General features: G+C 35.1%; 1 protein-coding gene across 1 annotated transcript in view; it reads left to right on the plus strand.

Moving 5' to 3' along the window:
• syne1a (spectrin repeat containing, nuclear envelope 1a) overlaps window positions 1-19571 on the plus strand; it is a 151137-nt gene that overhangs the window by 9630 nt on the left and 121936 nt on the right. The window contains 18 exon segments of the mRNA XM_051139300.1: window positions 1746-1841; window positions 2404-2487; window positions 5867-5887; window positions 7457-7549; window positions 7689-7867; window positions 8020-8216; window positions 10875-10984; window positions 11218-11256; window positions 12306-12413; window positions 13514-13651; window positions 13835-13999; window positions 14164-14276; window positions 15942-16110; window positions 16337-16433; window positions 17442-17638; window positions 17722-17886; window positions 18977-19126; window positions 19278-19412. Coding sequence (XP_050995257.1) covers window positions 1746-1841; window positions 2404-2487; window positions 5867-5887; window positions 7457-7549; window positions 7689-7867; window positions 8020-8216; window positions 10875-10984; window positions 11218-11256; window positions 12306-12413; window positions 13514-13651; window positions 13835-13999; window positions 14164-14276; window positions 15942-16110; window positions 16337-16433; window positions 17442-17638; window positions 17722-17886; window positions 18977-19126; window positions 19278-19412 — 2256 coding nt within the window.

A 19571-nucleotide genomic window follows, 5' to 3' on the forward strand; every position in this document is an offset into this window, starting at 1 on the left:
ATCGTTCTATCTAGCTTTTGTTCTATCGTTGTATTTATCGTTCTATCGTTCTATCCATCGTTCTATCGTTGTAATGTTTTGTCATTTTAATGTTCTATCTATCTATCAATCTGTCTATCTATTGTTCTATCTATCTATTGTTCTGTCTATTTATCTGTTATTCTATCGTGCTATCATTCTAGCTATCATTCTATCCATCATTCTATCGTTGTAATGTTTTATAATTTTAATGTTCTATCTATCTATCTATCTATCTATGTATCTATATATCTATCTATTGTTCTATCGTTCTATTTAACCTTCTAGCTATCATTCTATTTATCGTACTATCGTTGTAATGTTTCGTCATTTTAATGTTCTAACTATATATCTATCGTTCTATTTATCGTTCTATCTATCTATTGTTCTATCGTTGTGTTTATCATTCTATCTATCTATCTATTGTTCTATCTCTATCTATCTATCTATTGTTCTATCTCTATCTATCTATCTATTGTTCTATCTCTATCTATCTATCTATCTAACTGTCTATCAATCTGTCTATCTATCGATCGATCTGTTGTTCTGTCTATCTGTCTATTGTTCTATTGTGCTATCTATTGTTCTAGCTATCATTCTATCCATCATTCTATTGTTGTAATGTTTTGTAATTTTAATGATCTATCTATCTATCATTCTATCTATCTATCTATCTATCTATCTATTGTTCTATCTCTATCTATCTATCTATTGTTCTATCTCTATCTATCTATCTATTGTTCTATCTCTATCTATCTACCTATCTATCTATCTATCTATCTATCTATCTATCTATCTATCTATCTGTCGTTCTGTCTATCTATTGTTCTATTGTGCTATCTATTGTTCTAGCTATCATTCTATCCATCATTCTATTGTTGTAATGTTTTGTAATTTTAATGATCTATCTATCTATCTATCTATCTATCTATCTATCTATCTATCTATCTATCTATCTATCTATCTATCTATCTATCTATCTGTCTGTCTATCTGTCTGTCTATCTATTGTTATATCTCTGTCTATCTATCTATCTATCTATTGTTCTGTCTCTATCTATCTATTGTTCTATCGCTATCTATCTATCTGTCTATCTATCTATCTATCTATCTATCTATCTATCTGTCTATCTATTGTTCTATTGTGCTATCTATTGTTCTAGCTATCATTCTATCCATCATTCTAATGTTTTGTAATTTTAATGATCTATCTATCTATCTATCTATCTAATCTATCTATCTATCTATCTATCTATCTATCTATCTATCTATCTATCTATCTATCTATCTATCTATCTATCTATCTAGTGTTCTATCTCTATTGTTCTATCTATCTATTGTTCTGTCTATCTATCTATTGTTCTATCATTGTATTTATCGTTCTAGCTATCATTCTACCCATCGTTCTATCGTTGTAATGTTTTGTCATTTTAATGTTCTATCTATCTATCTATCTATCTATCTATCTATCTATCTATCTATCTATCTATCTATCTATCATTTTATTATTCTATCTACCATTGTTTTGTTCTGTCTGTTGTTCTATCCGTAGTTCTGTCTATTGTTCTATCACTCTATGCCTATCATTCTTTCTGTCTTTTTATCTGTCGTTCTGTCTGTCTATTGTTCTATCTGTCTTTTGTTCGATCTTGTCTGCCATACATCGTAGATGTCTAAATAGTTTGAAGTAAAATGTCAAATCATCACTGGATTGTTTTCCCTCCCCAGCGTAATCCTCCTTTAGTGGTCTCAGATCTCTTTGAAGATGTGAAGGATGGAGTGATGTTGTTAGCTCTTCTTGAAGTCCTGTCTGGTCACAAACTGGTAAGCTAAAAGTACTTTTGGTTGTTTTTTTTTTTTTTTTTTTTTTTTTTTTGCTATTCAGAGTTATTTAACAGCTGTACAAATCAAGCAGTTAGGTTTAAATTTCTGTAATGAACATTGTTTTAAATTGTGACTGTTTTAAATGTTAGCAAGCATGATGTAATACAAGACATATTACCAAAAACACAGTGTATTCACCACACATTATTAACACTCTCTTACACACACACGAATACCCATGCTCTCAGTGAACAATCCCATAAGGCTAGTGGTGCCTCAGGTCTTTGCAGTGCTGTAACAATCAATATACCAAGTGTCACATGGCCCTTTTTTTTTTTTTTTTTTTTTTTTTACTTTTTACTTTTCTCTCTTGCAATCTATTTGGTGTCATCTTTGTATTCTCTGTCTGTACTAAATATAACTATCCTGCTCGTCTGCTGTCTCTTTCCATTTTTTGTTTATTTTCATTTTTTTCTCCCCATTCCTTCCTGGGTGTTTACATTTTCCTCTGTCTATCACCGTTTTCCTTTTGTCTGTTGTGCTATCTTCTCCCATCTGACAGCCATGTGAACAGGGCCGCAAGCTGAGGAGGATCCACTGGGTTGCTAACGTGGGAAGAGCGCTGAAGTTTCTGGAAGGCAGGAGGGTAAGGCAGTCCATTCCCAGAGTGCTTTGCTCAGGTGTACAGCTCCAGGATATAACCACTGAGTCTGACCTACACAACCTCTTCCCCGCTCTGCTGTGATAGTGCCCTTGTGCTTCACAGCACTGTCTCATGAGAGACAAAGAGAAGGAAAACCCTGTTCCTCATTTCATGTTTAATTCTTATTCTAACCAACAAGAAATTGTTTCATTCAAATCACAGACAAATGAAGGATTTAAGGATTAATTAGAACATGCTACATGGCTTAGAATAGATTTATAAGGTGATGATGACATGTCAGACTGAAATCATTCTCCTTATTGAGGTTTAGTTCTGAGTCAACTTATTATAAATCTGTCTCTGATGTCTCACATGTGGCGCTGTGCTTCCCTCATAAAGTCTCTCTGTCTGTTTGTGGTTGCCAAAGCCGAACAAATGGACTAATTAATGTACAGTCTGCCAGACATTTTCACAAAATAAATCCCTAAATCAGGATCCTGTTGTCAATAGGACATTATAACATACAATAGAAATAATCAGCCTACCGTAATAAAAATGCATACGTATGTGGGCCAGTGACATGACACCTACATTTTCTGTCCGATTGGATTTTTCAGGTAAAATTGGTTTAAATGCATGACAAAGATGCCATATATATATGAAGTATCTCTCTTATGTATGGACCCACTTTAACATTTCAAAAAAGATAAGTTATTTGTAATTTTTCTGTTATTCAAAGTGTCAAAATATCATGTGGTGCAACCGCCCGACCATAACTGTTGTTTTGGAAACGTCTTTGAAATTACCCTAAATTTATTCAGATTAATTTTCTGCACTATTTGGCATGATTTCCAAAATGTTTTGTAATCCTGAATAAAATTGCAAAACATTTGTATTTATAATTCCATCATAATATACAAACAAACTTTGTCCGATGATTTCCATTTTATGAAATATCATGTGGTGCGACCATCAAGAAACTACCATTTTGGGACTTTTATGTTGAAATCCTTTGCATCATATAGCAATTTGCCAATGACCTATGTATCAAGCTGGTTTGTAACTCTCTTTCAAATTAGAAAAAAATAACCTTTTCAACGGCTGGTTATGTAGTTACCACATTTGGATACCATGTGGTATGACCTCAGAAAAACAATGAATAATAAGTTATTTCTACAAGTATTTATTTTTATTATAAATTTCATAGTGACCTTTTGTGGGCAGCTAGCTGGTTTTGTTTAGGTGGCCAATTCTGTGCTTGTAAAGTTTGACTGAATTTGAAATGTCATGTGGTGCGACCACTGCAGAGTGTTTTCCATTATAGATATTTGTCCCAGATTGGCAGTTTTTGTGCTTTTATATTCAACTGATGGCTTATACACATAAATTACTTTATTTTAGTATCATTTGGAATAGATTTGTATGCAATTTGCATCATTTCAGACAGTTTATGTTTAATCTTTGTACAATATGAGAAAAAATCCAAAAAATGCAAAAAAAAAAAAATTAGAGCATAATTATGCATTTGTTAGTAATGTATTATTTATTTATTAATAACTATTAATATTTATTTTACCAGATTTCACTGCGAAGCAAAGTAAAATAAATGCTCGCCTTAGGCAGCATGTTAATTCTGACCATACAAGACAGAATTGGTTACTTTTGGTATGAAAGAGTATGCATTCAAATTTTGTCTTTTTTTGTTTTTAATTCAAACAGCAAATACTGTTTTGTTGCTCTTTAATGTGTCCTGACAGATCGCTGAAGCACCTCAGTTCAGGTGGCATAGTAACCGATTATCTCTTAATTTTTACTAGTTATAGCACAAAATACACATGAATGAACTTCAGAAGGTTTCGTTTTACCTGTGAAAAGATGTCAGTACACACCATTTTTCAAGTTCAAGTCCACTGACTTTAACTTGACTGTCTAGTTTGTTTGTCGGACAAAACGGCGCATTTGGCCTGTTAATCAAACTCCCGAAGCGTCAATTGAGCTACCAAGATTGGGCAAAGTTCAGAAATAACAGGGTCTAAAGAAATGCCTGCAGTTAATGCCGTGTGCTTCACTTTTCACACATGTCTCTTTAAATAGATTTTTAATGATATAAGGCCTTTGCATCATTTGGAGCGACCACTCATCATGTGGTGCGACCAATAATAGGAATAACTGTATTAAAGTAAAACTAAAATATCTAATTTCTGTGGTTGAAATATGAATCACTGCTACAGCATGCTTAAGTGAATGGTATTTTTAAAACATTTGTATCAGTTTTATGCAATTTACAGGAAAAATAAGTCTGCTAACTACATTTAAGAAGGAAACTCTGAAATTATAAAACAAAAATATGAGGTCATTATTTACAAAAACTAAAAATAAATGCAGATACTTTGTTTCTAAACAGTTTAATTACTAAAAACATCTAAAAAATGTTAAGCATGTTAAGGAAATGAATTTCAATATAAATCATGGTCACACCACATGACTTTTTTTTAAGGCTATGCCCAATTCATAGAGATGAAAAAACACTAAAATCACTTAATTTTAAATTTTAATATGAATTTATGTGTTGAACAATTACAACAGATATTATTTTTTTGTATTTTAAAATTGGCCTGTAGAAAATGACCCATGTATATATGTTAAAAAAGATTCAAGGATGAGTTTTGCTGTCATTGTTTATTATTTTGTAGTAAAGCCGTGGAGATTTGAAATGAGGCCCATTTTTCTCTTTATAAACAGGGTATTTTTTCAAATCATCTCTCTGGGGAAAAGCACAGATATTTCATTTACCGTATAGCTGTGCTTCAGACTGTAATTATACGGCCTGTCAGTGAATGAAGCTGAGCTAAGCCTCCCACTCCTGAGGTGGTCCGTCTGTCTGTCTGTGTATCTGATCTCTCAAGAAGCTGAGGATTCATTTCGTAAGCTACAGTCTTTCACCATCTTATCTGTCTCTGTCATCCCTGTCTCATCTCTCTCTATTCCCTGTGGAGCACAGTGGGAGAAACCAGAGTACAGAGCTGTTTTGTATTATGCTGAACTGTACTTTTACATGCAATATGTGACACAGTGTTTTAAGTTAATGGGCGTTTTTTGTTTTAAGTAAGTGGATGGTATGATGTGTGTGCGTGTGTGTATTTTTGTGTACATTTTTCATTCTTTCAACTTGTATGTGTGGCTGATTCTAAGTCTACTTGCTTTGAGTGATTATAACAATGGGTGCAAGTGTGTCTGTCACTAAAGGGTTTTAGGTTATCGCAGAGCTGAGGCTCCTTATCACCTGTCCTTCAGTTGATCGGACACACTTTTGTTAAGAGCATGTAATGACCTCTATTCTTCTTTCTCTGTCTTTCTCCCCGTTGTTTTGTCACCATTTCAGTCGGCCTACAGAGGATCTCCGGTTAGTGTGACCTTTCTTTTGACTGTCTGTAATGTCTTTGATTGACATTATCACTTTCTGAAAGAGGATCTGTCCGAATGTAACCTAAAACATGTTTTTCATCTAATATTTATTTTATTTTATTTCATTTTTAATTGTATTGTATTTTATTTTCAGTTTTACTTAAACAAAAATATTTTAATAGTTTAACTATAACAACAACGATGATGACCACTGTCAAGCTCCCCCTCAAAAAAAGTTTTTTATCAAAAATGTTTTTAACATATTTCTTTTATCTAATATATTCTTTTTATTTTTTATATTTAATATATTTTTTATTTTTTTATTTTTATTTGATCTTATTTAATTTCATTTTTACTTCAATTAACAAAAATTATTTTAATAGTTTAACTATAACAACAATGATGATGACCACTGTCAAGCTCCAAAAAAGTTTTTCATCAAAAATGTTTTTCAACATCTTATTCATTTAATATTTTTATTTTATTTTATTTTATTTGTGTTTACTTCAAATAACAAAATTATTTTACTAGTTTGTTACCTATAACAATGACAAAAATACGTTTTTCATCAAAAAATGTTTTTCAACGATTTTTGTCTAATTTTTTATTTTATTTTTTATTTTATTTTAATTTATTTTGTATTTATTTTATTTTATTTATATTTATATTTATTTATTATTTTATTTATATTTATTTTTATTTATTATTAAAATTTATTTTACTTTATTATTTTATTATTTTATTTTATTTTATTTTATTTTATTTCAGTTTTACTTCAATTAACAAAGATTATTTTAATAGTTTAACTATAACAACAATGATGATGACCACTGTCAAGCTCCAAAAAGTTCATCAAAATGTGTTTTTCATGTAATATTTTATTTTTATTTTTTATTTTATTTTATTTTATTTTATTTTATTTATTTTTTCCAGTTTACTTCAATTAACAAAAATGATTTTAATAACGATGGTGACCACAAAAAGTGTTTCATCAAAAAATGTTTAAATATGTTTATTATTTTACTTTATATTTATTTTATTTTATTTCACTTTATTTTTTATTTTATTTTATTTTATTATGTTTTTCTTTAGGTAACAAAAATTATTTTAATAGTTTAGTTAATAATGACCACTGTCAAGCTCCAAAAAAAGTTTTTCATTAAAAAATGTTTTTCAACATGTTTTTATATAGTATTTATTTTATTTTATGTTATTTTATTTTATTTTTACTTCAGTTAACAAAAAATATTTTAATAGTTGATGACCAACAATGATGACCACTATCGGGCTCCAAAAAACAAAAAAACAAAAAACAAAACAAACAACAAAAAAAAACACACGCATTGTAAATCCGGATTACAACTTTATTCCAAGTCTTCTGAAGCTTGTGATAAACTTTAGTCAGCATTCATTTGGCTTGACAGCCATGGTCACTATTCAATTTTAATATATGGAAGCAAAAAAAATTAAAGTCATATAGTTTTGAAATGACATGAGTATGTTTTTTCCCCATTTTTTGGATGAACTGTTTCTTTAATATAATGGTTTGAATTTTTGCATTTAACAGATTAAGTTAGTTAACATCAACACAACAGATGTGGTAGACGGCAGACCATCTATTGTGCTGGGACTGATATGGACTATAATCTTATATTTCCAGGTAAAAGAAAACATTTTAAATCTTGTTAATAATTCAACCATATTTCCATAATAATGTCTTTAAGTTCCTATAACTTTACAAAACCATTAAATAACTAAAAACACCAACATTTCAACTTCCTCTGCATCTCCTTGCTCAGATAGAGGAGCTCACCAGTCATCTCCCAGCCCTACAGCCTCAATCTAGCAGCAATTCATCAGTGGAAAGCTCCAACAGCACTGAGACCAGCAGCCCACCTGTCAAACGCAAGCCCCGCCTTTCTTTTCAGGGTGGGGCCAGAAGAGCCCTGCTCAAATGGGTGCAGACCACAGCAACAAAGTAAGAACTGTATTGTTAATACATGCCTGCGCAAGGCCTTGAATGAATATATTGTTCTTTGCTGTTAAAATCCAGTTTCCCTAAGTAAAGCCATATGACTGCATTCTTTCTGGGTTTTGACATAATGTACATACTTACGCATCTGTTTACAGGAGATTGGGTCTGGATGTAAAGGACTTTGGCCCCAGCTGGCGCACAGGGGTGGCTTTTCATGCTGTCATCTTTGCTTTGCAACCCCATCTGGTTAACATGGAACGTGTTTGGAGGAGACCCAACAGGGAGAACCTAGAAGAGGCCTTCTCATTGGCAGAGAGAGAACTGGGCATCCCACGATTGCTTGACCCTGAAGGTGATACCAGTCATACAGAAAAACTATAATTTTATAATGTTTTCAGATGTCTAATTTATGACTAAAGATTTAATGCAGAGTCTGTATGTGATGTTTATTCTGTTAGCTTAAAAAAATCTGCTCTTACTGTATACGTAGTTACAGATAGACAGTTTTTTTAACCATGTACTTTCAAAATGTGTTGCACGAGGCTCTACGCGCCAAATGCTTAAATTCTAATTAGCAGCATGCCACTCACAGAGGATATGATTGATGAATTTTTAATGGAGGGGTTAAGTCTTTGACCTCCTAGACGCCATCTGAGCTTCCTCATGCTTCCTACAGGAGTCTGACAAATGAAGTTTGACATTTAAACGATTAGTGGCCCATTAGCCATGGTAAAGCTGACTGAACAAATAGTAAACGGTAAGTCGAGGGACATTGTCAGCCATGGTTCTTTTGTAAAGGTAACCATCAGCGAAGCCTCCGCCAGACCAAATCAACTTCCTGATCGCTGTTTTTTAAGCACCTGATATTAAGCACAAAATATTAAGCAACACAACCATTTTTTAACGCTAATAATAATAAAATATATTTCTTGAGCATCAAATCAGGATATTAAAATCATTTCTGAAGGATCGTGTAACACTGAAGAATGAAGTAATGGCTGCTGAAAATTCAGGTTAGCCATCAAATGAATAAATCACAGTTTAAAATGTATTCAAACAAACTGTTATTTAAAATGTTAATAATTTTTCATAATATTACTGTATGTTTTGGAACCTGTGATACTTTTTTCAGGATTCTTTGATGAATAAAACGTTAAAAAGAACAGCATTTATTTAAAATAGAAATCTTTTCTAACAATACCATTCAAAGTTTGGTTAATTTAATACTTTTAAATTAATACTTTTATTCAGCAAGGATGTTAAAATTGATAGAAATTACTCATACAGTGCCTTGCGAAAGTATGCATACCCCTTTTTGTTATGTTGCTGCCTTAAATTACTTTTTTTACCCTCATCATACACACTCCATACACAATAATGCCAAAGCAAAAAAATGTTTTTTAACATCTTTGCAAATGTATTAAAAATAAAAAAACTTAAATGATTCCATTGCATAAGAATTCATACCCTTATCTGGGACAATTGAAATTACTCAGGAGCATTCATATCGCTTGTAGCTGAAAATGCATATCAGAGCAAAAACCAAGCCCTGGGGTCAAAAAAAAAACTGCCTGTAGGGCTTAGAAATAGGATTGCATCAAGCCACACATCTGGAGAAGAGTTCAGCAAAAATTCTGCTGCATCGAAGGTTCACAGAAGCATGTAGTCTCCATTACTTGATGGAGAAGGGCTTTGGTTAGAGTGGTGACCAAGCTCCATGTGAGCAACACTCCACCAATCCAGTCTTTATGGCAGTGTGGCAAGACTCAATCCTCTCCTCATTAAAGACACATGAAAACACATCTAAAGTACCCTCAGAAACAAGATTCTGTGGTCTTGTCAAAGTAGAAGAAAATCTCAATGCACCAAAATATTAAGCCTTAATGAAAACCCAGTCCAGAGCATTCAGAACCTCAGTCTGGGCAGAAGGTTCACCTTCCAACAGGACAATGACCATAAGCACCCAGCAAGAGTGGCTTATAAACAACTCTGTAAATGTCCTTGAGTAGCCCAGCCAGAGCCTTGGCTTGAAACCAATCAAATATTTCTGGAGAAACCTGAAAATGTACATCTGCCCCCATCCAACCTGACATAGTTGAAAAGACTTGAGGCTGTAATGGGGCTTTAGCTAAGTACTGACTTAAGGGTATGAATACTTGTGCAATGTGCTTATTTCAGTTTTTTTATTTGTAATAAATCTACAAAGTTGTGACAATTCTGTTTTTGGTTTGTCATTATGATGTATGGAGTGTAGATTGATGTGGGATGAAAGTAATTTAAAGCAGTTTAACATAAGGCAGAAACATAAAACGTGAAAAAATGAAGGGGTATGAATACTTTTGCAAAGCACTGTATTGTTAGAAAAGTTTTTATTTTTGTGTCTATGTATGACTTTATTTTGACCAAATAAATGAAGTTTTGGTGAGCAAAAGAGATTAGTGTATGGAAAATGTAATATGTAGTGAAGTTTGAACCCACATATCTATAGTTTAGATATTCAAAATCTGATTCATACTGAAAACAGACTGAAAGAAAGAATCGTTATGATGTGAAATGTGTAAGAAATGTTTCAGATTCTGCACAGTTTCTTGGTTTAGCATTATCAAAAGTTGCAATTACCACCTGGTATAATTGTCAGAATACACCAAAAAACATATTGTGCATATAATCTTTGAAATTTGAGTAGGTAATTTCATGGTGTGTTAAAGCTAAATGATAGCGCATGGATGCACAAAAACAGGGGACGGGAGGTAAAGCTACAAGGAAATGACTGTGACTAAAAAAATCAATTAAATCAAATTTGCCACAGAACAATGAGCCACAATGAGTGGGTAAAAATTTAAACAAAAGAGGACGACCAGCCTTTTTGGAAAGAAAGGAAGCTTTTGAATAGGATTAGTTATTATGGGCCTGTTCTGAAACACAGGGTGTTCATTGCAGAACCTGTTATTTTAATTTATTGAAAATTGTAAAATTACTGTCCATATAAATCTTCTCTAATGTGATTTAGATGTGGATGTGGATAAGCCAGATGAGAAGTCCATCATGACATATGTGGCACAGTTTCTGAAGCATCACCCAGATCGCCAAGAGACAGAGATTGGGCGGCAGCAAGAGGAGGTACTATAAATATTTCTCATCCTGCGTCCAAACCTCAAGCAGCTCTCATTCACTGTATGTCTCATGGTCAGATGCCTAGACTCTTTACTCCGCATGTTATACAACCACTATTAACAATCTGTCTTATTTGTGGATTCACATCTCTCTACTCATTATTTTCTTCTCTCTTTATACTCCTCGCTCTGTTTTTTCCACTAATGTCTTGTTTATGTGCATCCCTTGTCTGTCTCAAGTTTTATCTTGCTCCTCGAGCCATTGAGGAAATGTTAGAGGTACGTTTGCTTGTGTAAAACACATTAAGCCTGCTTTGACTGCTCTGGCACTATTTCCACCTGCTGCCGCTGCTGTGCCATGTAGTTTAAAATCCTTTCAGTAGTATTTTGCCTTCCTTTTCATCATGAGCGGCTCGGATACTGTGCGGATCTGGTTTAATAATCCAGGGCATTGTACGCCTTTGATGTGCCCGGTATAATTTTACTCCCTTTACTATTTGGGTGACATTTGCATGACAATACCGACCTTTGCCATTGCGTTGACACTGAAAGCCTGATGATTAGCTTTAGTAGCAGTCTTTAAAGTATAATAATGGTTCAAAAACAAGTTGAAGCACTGAATTGATTCTGTCACCACCTGGTCCTTTTGTAGAAACCTTTAGTTCCTTCATGCCACTGTCTGTGTGTGTTTCAAAGTCACTGTAATTTGAACCATGTTCACCTCTTTGTTATACATTTAAACTAAGACAAAGTAGGTTTTAATATTCCATGGCATTGTATGCCTGTGACAGCGTTTGTTTCAGAGAGGCGGGGAGGAGAACATGCGGCAGACGTTGGCAAGGTCATGATATAATCATTTTGATAACCCAAAGGCATTGCCTCATCGAGGATGCCAAAATGTATGATGAGCGCCGGAAGAATAGGCTTAATTTCATTAGAATTAACTGAACACTGTGCTCACTTTCTCGCTCTTGTTCCTAATTCATAATAGGGAGGGTAAATGTGTGTAAAATGATTAGTATCTCCCCCGCAGAGCTGATTTCTTGCTCCCCCGTGGAGAGGTTTGGGGCAGATCCGTACAATGGAGGAGAAGAACTCTGCAAACAGCAGGAGCGCAAAGTCTGAGATGGATTTATAAATGTGGCATTAGTGATGCATGTTTGAACTGCAAAATTGTATTGAGTTGGGGGTTTAAAGTGCATTAAATTACTTTAGGTATGGAAATGATGAGTGTAAAGCTCCCCAAGGGCCTTAGATCTGCGCAAATGTTTGCTTTTTGTCTTGTTTCCACAATCCTAACTAACTCAGCGTTCTTTTTTTTCTCTTAGAGGGAGCAGCGGAAGACACTGAGGGAGCTGAAAGCGTGGGCAGATCAGTTGGAGAGAGACTGTGCTCAAGCCCAGAGGGATGGAGGAAGTCTCGCTCTGCAGTACCAGGTGAGCCCAGGGTCTTAGTCTGAAGCTGTAAGTCTGGCAGTGTTATGTAGACAACGTAAGATATCAATGTGATGCACGAGTAAAACTTAGTGAGTGGTCCAGTGTTCATACTAATATCCAAGACAGCAGTGGCTGTTGGTCGAAATACTGATATACATTAGGGTTCAAAGGGGGTAGGCGTAGGCGTAGGGGTAGGTGAAGAGGTATAAAATAGAATTGGGTTTGGGCCTTAGACAGATCCTTACCTTGTTCAGCACTGAACTAGCAAGCAATTCCATCTGCAGTATTGAACCGATTCCCTATTGAGTGTCTCTGCATTATCCTGTGTTCTTGTGCATATGTATTACATATGTTCGAGAAATCACGGATTTGGAATGACCAACTTCTATATTTTCAAATAGAAAACAAGTATGTTAAATTTAAATATAATTTTACAATATTACTGTTTTGAAAAACGTTAAAAAATTGTATTGACCACAAAATTTTAACCAGTAGTATATGTTGTCAGGCATGATTTAAGATTTGAAATTTTGACTTTGGTCTCAGATTTTGGACGCTGCTGTGAGTATACTCATCATAATTCATATGACTCTGTGTAGGAAAATGGACAAATATCAAAAATAAGGTAGATTCCAGACAAAACACTGATTACTTAAAACTCAGCGTACTCCCACATACGCATGCAGACAATGCTAATATACATTAGAGCTGAGAGCTCTCGTTGCTCTTATAATCATGGGCACTACACACCAGTGAGCGTCGTCTGTTGCTTTCTGTCGCGCCCACGGACATGTTCCATATTCAGAAGAACCCGAGCTCTAGCAGGGACCGCTCGGGTAGAGAGAAAGTGGAAAATTGGAGCCCATTATTGCATGAATACATGCATGTGCAATTTGGCTGTTTAAATTCTTTTCTAGCTTTTGGCATGCCTCTCTTCCTCTTTTTCTCTTGCTTTGTCGTTTTTTGGACAGGCTGTGTTATCTTGCTGTCTTTCTCCTATTAGCATTACATTGGACGTTATTTGAATATTCAGAATTTCAGTAATTCAATTTCCTGTGGTCCTCTCTTTCTTTCACTCACTTGTTCTTTCTTTCTCTTAGACATTCAAGCGTTATCGTGTGCAGTTTGAGGTGCAGAGAAGACAAGTGGAGACATGTGTTCAGTCCACTCAGAAGGATGGCAAGCTGACTGCAGATCAGGCTCTGGTCAAACAGGCCTGGGAGAGACTGTCTGCAAGGGTCATTGTTTTTATATGAAGCTAAATATAATACATAGACTAACCCTAATCCTTGACTGTTTATTTATGAATCATTGAATATGTTTTACCTTTGAGTATAGGCACAAATTTAGTCTAAATTAAAGTCAACAAAAGGTGTTGTGTCATTTTTGTGATGTTTCATGTGGTGTTTTTCTTGCTGTAGCTTTTGGATTGGCATCTACAGCTGGATAGTGGTTTGCCTCATCCTCTGGGTGAAGTTGGAGTGTGGTTACATCAAGCAGAGAAAATCTTACGAGAGGAGCTGGTCCCTCAGCAAGCCCATGATGAGACCGCCAGAGCCATTCACAAAAAGCGACTACATGACCAGGTAAAACAGGATGAGGAAATCTGTTTGTTTGTGTGAATGTGTATAGTGTAATGAAGAATGGATGAATGCGAATCCATTAATAAGTATTAGCAAACTACCAAAACATTCACTTTCTCCCTTTAACATGAATGTTGAGTCTTGCAATTGTCTGTTTTGTTGTGCAGGAGATCTTAAGGCTTCTTGAAAGACACAAGCAGACCTTGCAGTTAATACACAGAGACAGATGTGTTAATAATGTCCCCATTCCCATGGAACAACTGCAAGACATGGCAGAGAGGTAAACATCATAACAGATAACATCAAAATGAATAAAGAGATTCAATTTATAATAGACATTAAAATTAAATTTGCAATGGCTATAAGCAAAACATGTTCTATTATATTATATTATATTATATTATATTATATTACATTTGAAGTCAAAAGTTTACATACAGTGTACACCTTGCAGAATCTGCAAAATGTTAATTATTTTACCAAAATAAGAGGGATCATACAAAATTTTATTTAGTACTGGCCTGAATAAGATATTTCACATAAAAAAACATTTGGTACTGCCCTTTAGAAGCTACAGAAGATATTCCCACAAGACAAAATAATTTAAATTTACCCTGATCTTCATATTCAGAAAGCTCTAAATGCATTGTGTTTCCATCTGAAGCATCAGTAAGCATTTGAACCTTCTATAATAGTCCCTCAGTTGTCCTCAGTGTGAAAGATGGATCTTATAATCATACAGTAATTGTTGGAAAGGGTTCAAATACACAAAAATGCTGAAAAAACAAAGAATTTGTGGGACCTGAAGGATTTTTCTGAAGAACACCGGGCAGTTTAACTGTTCAGGACAAACAAGGGACTCATGAACAACTATCACTAAACAAAAAACCCCAGCTGTAGATCATTCAGGTTACAACACAGTATTAAAGGGGTCATCGGATGCCCATTTTCCAAAAGTTGATATGATTCTTTAGGGTCTTAATGAAAAGTCTATAATACTTTGGTTAAAAATTCTCAATGGTTATGTAAAACAACACCCTTTTTACTTTGTCAGAATGAGCTCTGCAAAAATCATCCTATTCTGAGGGATTGTTCCTTTAAATGCAAATGAGCTCTGCTCACCCCGCCACCTCTCTACTCTCTGCTGCTCTGAGAGATTGTTTACTTTAGCCGCATTTAGCGCGTTTAGCCGTGAAACTTGCTAACTAGCATGTTATTAGGAAAGGTGATTGCAGAGATTCATAAACTTATACTCACTTCTGCTGTAGGTGAAGCTGGATCACGAATGATTTGCACGAACACAGACATATTTATGTAGATCAGGAGGTGCATTCCCTTCACAAACAAACGTAATCCACTGCATCTTCAGCAGCTCAGATGTCGGGAGTAAGTGACAACCACTATGTTCATTATTACATCCAGCAACACACTTTAATCGGTCAATCAGAGATATTCTTGTCTAACTTACATCCCTGCTCTGGCATCAAAAAAATGGAGGTCAGGCTGTTACAGCTATTGTAGGATGGGTCTGAGGTAAGAAGCTCATGTCAGTCAACTATTGTGGGAGCGGCCTCTGTCGGCATGGATTTTTATCATTATAGGGTAGATATGTACATACACTACCAACACACATTAATGTTCAAACAACATGTAAAAGTGAACTTTGCATTCAATGACCCCTTTAAGAATCAAGTGTATGTACATTTTTATAAATTCAGCTATTATATTCTCTTGTGGACTATGTGTAAATGTCTTTTATGTGAAATATCTTATTCAGGTCAGTACTAAAAAAAATGCAAAAATATGCACTGTGCATGATACTTATCTTATTTAGGTAAAATAAATAACATTTTGCAGATTCTACAAGGTGTATGTAAACTTTAGACTTCAACTGTAGATTATATTATATTATATTATTAACCTGTTTTTATTTAACTGCTTTCAGATTAAACTACATATCTACCTCCTCCCACGTTCACTTGAGCAAACAGGAATTCTGGGAGTCAAAATACTCTATGCTGGCATTTTTGACACTAGCCGAGTCCAAGCTAAAATCTTGGATCATTAAATACGGCCGACTGGAATCAATGGAGCTTTTGCTACAAAGCTATGGTGTAAGTGTTCAAGCTTGCTGGATTCTGTTAAATTTTTTTTTGTTGTTCATTCTTCTCTCAGCTCCTCCATTGCCCAACCATACAAATAAGTTATGTTTTCATAAAAGTGATGCCTATTTTTTCACATTTAGTAGAGTCTGAGATCTGTTAAAGACACTTATTACTTCATGCCTTGATTTAACAATTAAATAATATGATCTTTACTTTTGTTCCTTTTTTTCTCTAGTCTTTTGTGGAGGGGCAGCAGTTCTTTGAGAAGTATGAATCCAGCCACCAGGCTCTTATGAATGCTGCTGAACACTACATTAAAGCAGACAGCTCAGGTATGCATCAAATAATGATGTGTTTCATATGTATGTATGCCTTAGGTTCTGCTAAATGGTAATTTGGTAACAGCACTACAACTTTTAGCAATGATTTTGCAGTTTCATCCTGGTTTCACTGTGCAGTGACTTGAGAATCATTAAATATGGCAAAACATGTTTTCCTGAAGGGGCCCGCCCATCAAGATTTCTGTACCGGGGCTCATGAATTTTAGCAGTAGTGGCGGCCTTGGGTAATTCAAAAAATATATTTGTAATGTACAAATCATGGCCGTGCAGATAAACTCATTTTTTAGAGAAAATGCTCCACATTTCACCGTCTCGTTGTCCAGAGGGCAGAATGATAGCAGCTCACCTTGTTTCACCCTCAGTGAGTTTAATCCTTGTGGACTCAGTCAATCAGTCTGTGCCTGTAGCATCTTCCCGCTGTCTCTGTCTCTGTCTCTGTCTCTGTTTCATTCTTGCTCTTTTCCTTTTGGTTTTTCTTTCTCCTTCTATGCTCATGCCCCTCTCCTCGGGCCACTGGTAAATGAGGTTTTCCCAGGCACAGAGCTCAAAAGGGAATTCCAGTCCATTAGTGCAGATACTGTATTCTAATTGGGTTTCTTTGGGCAATAGACTGCCAACATGTTGCTTTGTTCATGCCTAAGGCAATCTCAACAGAGAGGTGGTCTTTGTGTCATATATCTGAAGTGTGATTGGAAGATCAGAAAATACATCTCCCAGAAGCCAATCACATCTTATCTATGTGATTTAGCGCAGTGGTTCTCAACTCAAACAAAACTGGGTCATGGGTCTGTTCTAAAAGCATCGCAGACAGGAGATGTTCTGTTATATTATAGAAATAAATAGATAAATATTGGATTAATATCATTTTAGATTAAAACTAAAAAAAAGCTTATTAAAATTATAAATTCACTTTTAAAGAGAGGATTGTTGATGTCAAGGACAGTATTTATTAGTACTATCATGAATCTGCTTTGCTTTTGTATGTCCATGTTTTGACAGTTGAGGGAGGGGTGAAGCTCTTCCTGCGAGAGGTGTCTGATCAGTGGAGGAGTCTGTCTGTGGAGGTGCGAAGCGTAAGGTCTATGCTGGAGGAGGTGCAGTGTAATTGGCTGAGGTACAACAGTTGCGTGGCCTCATTGCAGGCTTGGCTGGAGGACGCTCAGGGGGCTCTCAGACAACCTGAGAACACCAAACGGGTGAGATTTCCACATACTCTATATGAAAATAACTAGAAAGCGTTGTTTTTATAACACATTTGCATTCTCTCTTGTTCTTCTAGGAATTTTTTCGTAATCTTCCACACTGGATGGACCAGCATGCTGCTATGAATGATGCAGGAAACTTTCTGATTGAGACTTGCGATGAAACAGTGACACGTGACATAAAGCATCAGCTTCTGCTTCTCAATGGAAGATGGAGAGAGCTGTTTTTGAAGGTCAAACAGGTAAACAAGCTTGTTCACATCTTAAAGACAAGAAACTGGTCAGTTTAAAGGGTTAAAATTTTGTACACTAAATTATTATGCCTTCTTATTATGTTTCTTTCTTTAAAGGATTAGTTAAGTTCCAGAATGATAATTTCCTGATTATTTACTCACCCCCCTTTCATCCAAGATTTTCATATCTTTCTTTCGAAAGAAAAGAAATTAAGTTTTTTGAGGAGAATGTTTCAGGATTTTTCTCCAAATAGTGGACTTTAATGGGAGCCAACGGGTTGAAGGTCCAAACTGCATCTTAAATGTCGCTTCAAAGGGCTCTACACGATCTCAGCTGAGGAATAAGGGTCTTATCTGACAAAACTGGTCATTTTCTGGTCAAAATAAATAAAAATGTATATACTTTTTAACCACAAATGCTCGTCTTGCACTAGTTCGACCTCATGCATTACATAGTCATGTCTGAAAGGTCACACGTGACGTAGATGGAAGTACCGACCAAGTGTTTACAAAGTGAATGTGCAAAGAAAGTCAAACACCCTTTACAGAAAAAGGTAAAACAACGATGTCTGATGATTTTAAAGTTGAAGGAGAAAATGAGATTTTTCACTCGAACCTTAGTACACAGACAAAGAACTAACCGCGTATGACCTTTCCAATGTGATTACGTAATGCGTAAAGTTGCACATGCGCATTGCAGAGCTAGTGCAAGATGAGCATTTGTGGTTAAAAAGTATATTCATTTTTATTTTTTTAGAAAATGACTGACCGTTTTGCTAGATAAGACTCTTATTTCTCGGCTGGGATTGCGTAGAACCCTTTGAAACTGCACTGAGACTGCAGTTTGGACGTTTAACCCATTGGCCACCATTTAAGTCCACTATATGGAGAAAAATCCTGGAATGTTTTCTTCAAAAACCTTAATTTCTTTTCTACTGAATAAAGAAAGATATAAACCTTTTGGATGACATGGGCGTGAGCAAATTATCAGGAAATTTATATTCTGGAAATGAACTAATCCTTTAATGTCTGAACTACTATAAATAATTAATTATTTAATTATATATTAATTATGAAGTCTATTCTCCTCTCTTCACAGTATGCTCGTCTACCTGAGACTCATAATGTGAGGATGCACCAGGACATCAGCTCAGACATACATGAGTTTCTGGACATTTCTATTACTAAACTTTCTTCACCACTTCAAGTGTCATTGTTGGATGTCAAAGCCTTTATGCAGGATGTTGAGGTAAAGAGGTTTCAACATTTACTGTATTTGTTGTGTGCTGATGCTTCTTTTTTGTATGCGAGATTGGCCATACAGAAATGAAGACTGTAATGCCAGTTTGGTTCATTTGAGTTTCACTAAACTTTCTGATATCATTTCGCACAAATTGTAGGACATCAAGCACAGGCTGCCTGGTGTGGAAGCACAATATAAGGCGGCTGCTCGCTCTGCACAGCTTCTGGCCAAAGACCCTGTTCATGGTAGTGAAACTAAAGCACTTTCAACCGCTGAAGCACAGCTCCATCAGGTTTGTGCAATATTTTCACAATATAATGTTATCATTTCCATCTGAAAACCGAACATTTCTAATGTTATTTTTACTTGGTGGAACACAGATTAAGGAACGTTCACACTAACCTTTTCAGTACAATTAAAGTGACGGTGACCACAGGATTTCTTCCTCTAA

The sequence above is a fragment of the Labeo rohita genome, chromosome 20 (assembly GCF_022985175.1).
Source record: "Labeo rohita strain BAU-BD-2019 chromosome 20, IGBB_LRoh.1.0, whole genome shotgun sequence".
Classification (NCBI taxonomy): domain Eukaryota; kingdom Metazoa; phylum Chordata; class Actinopteri; order Cypriniformes; family Cyprinidae; genus Labeo; species Labeo rohita.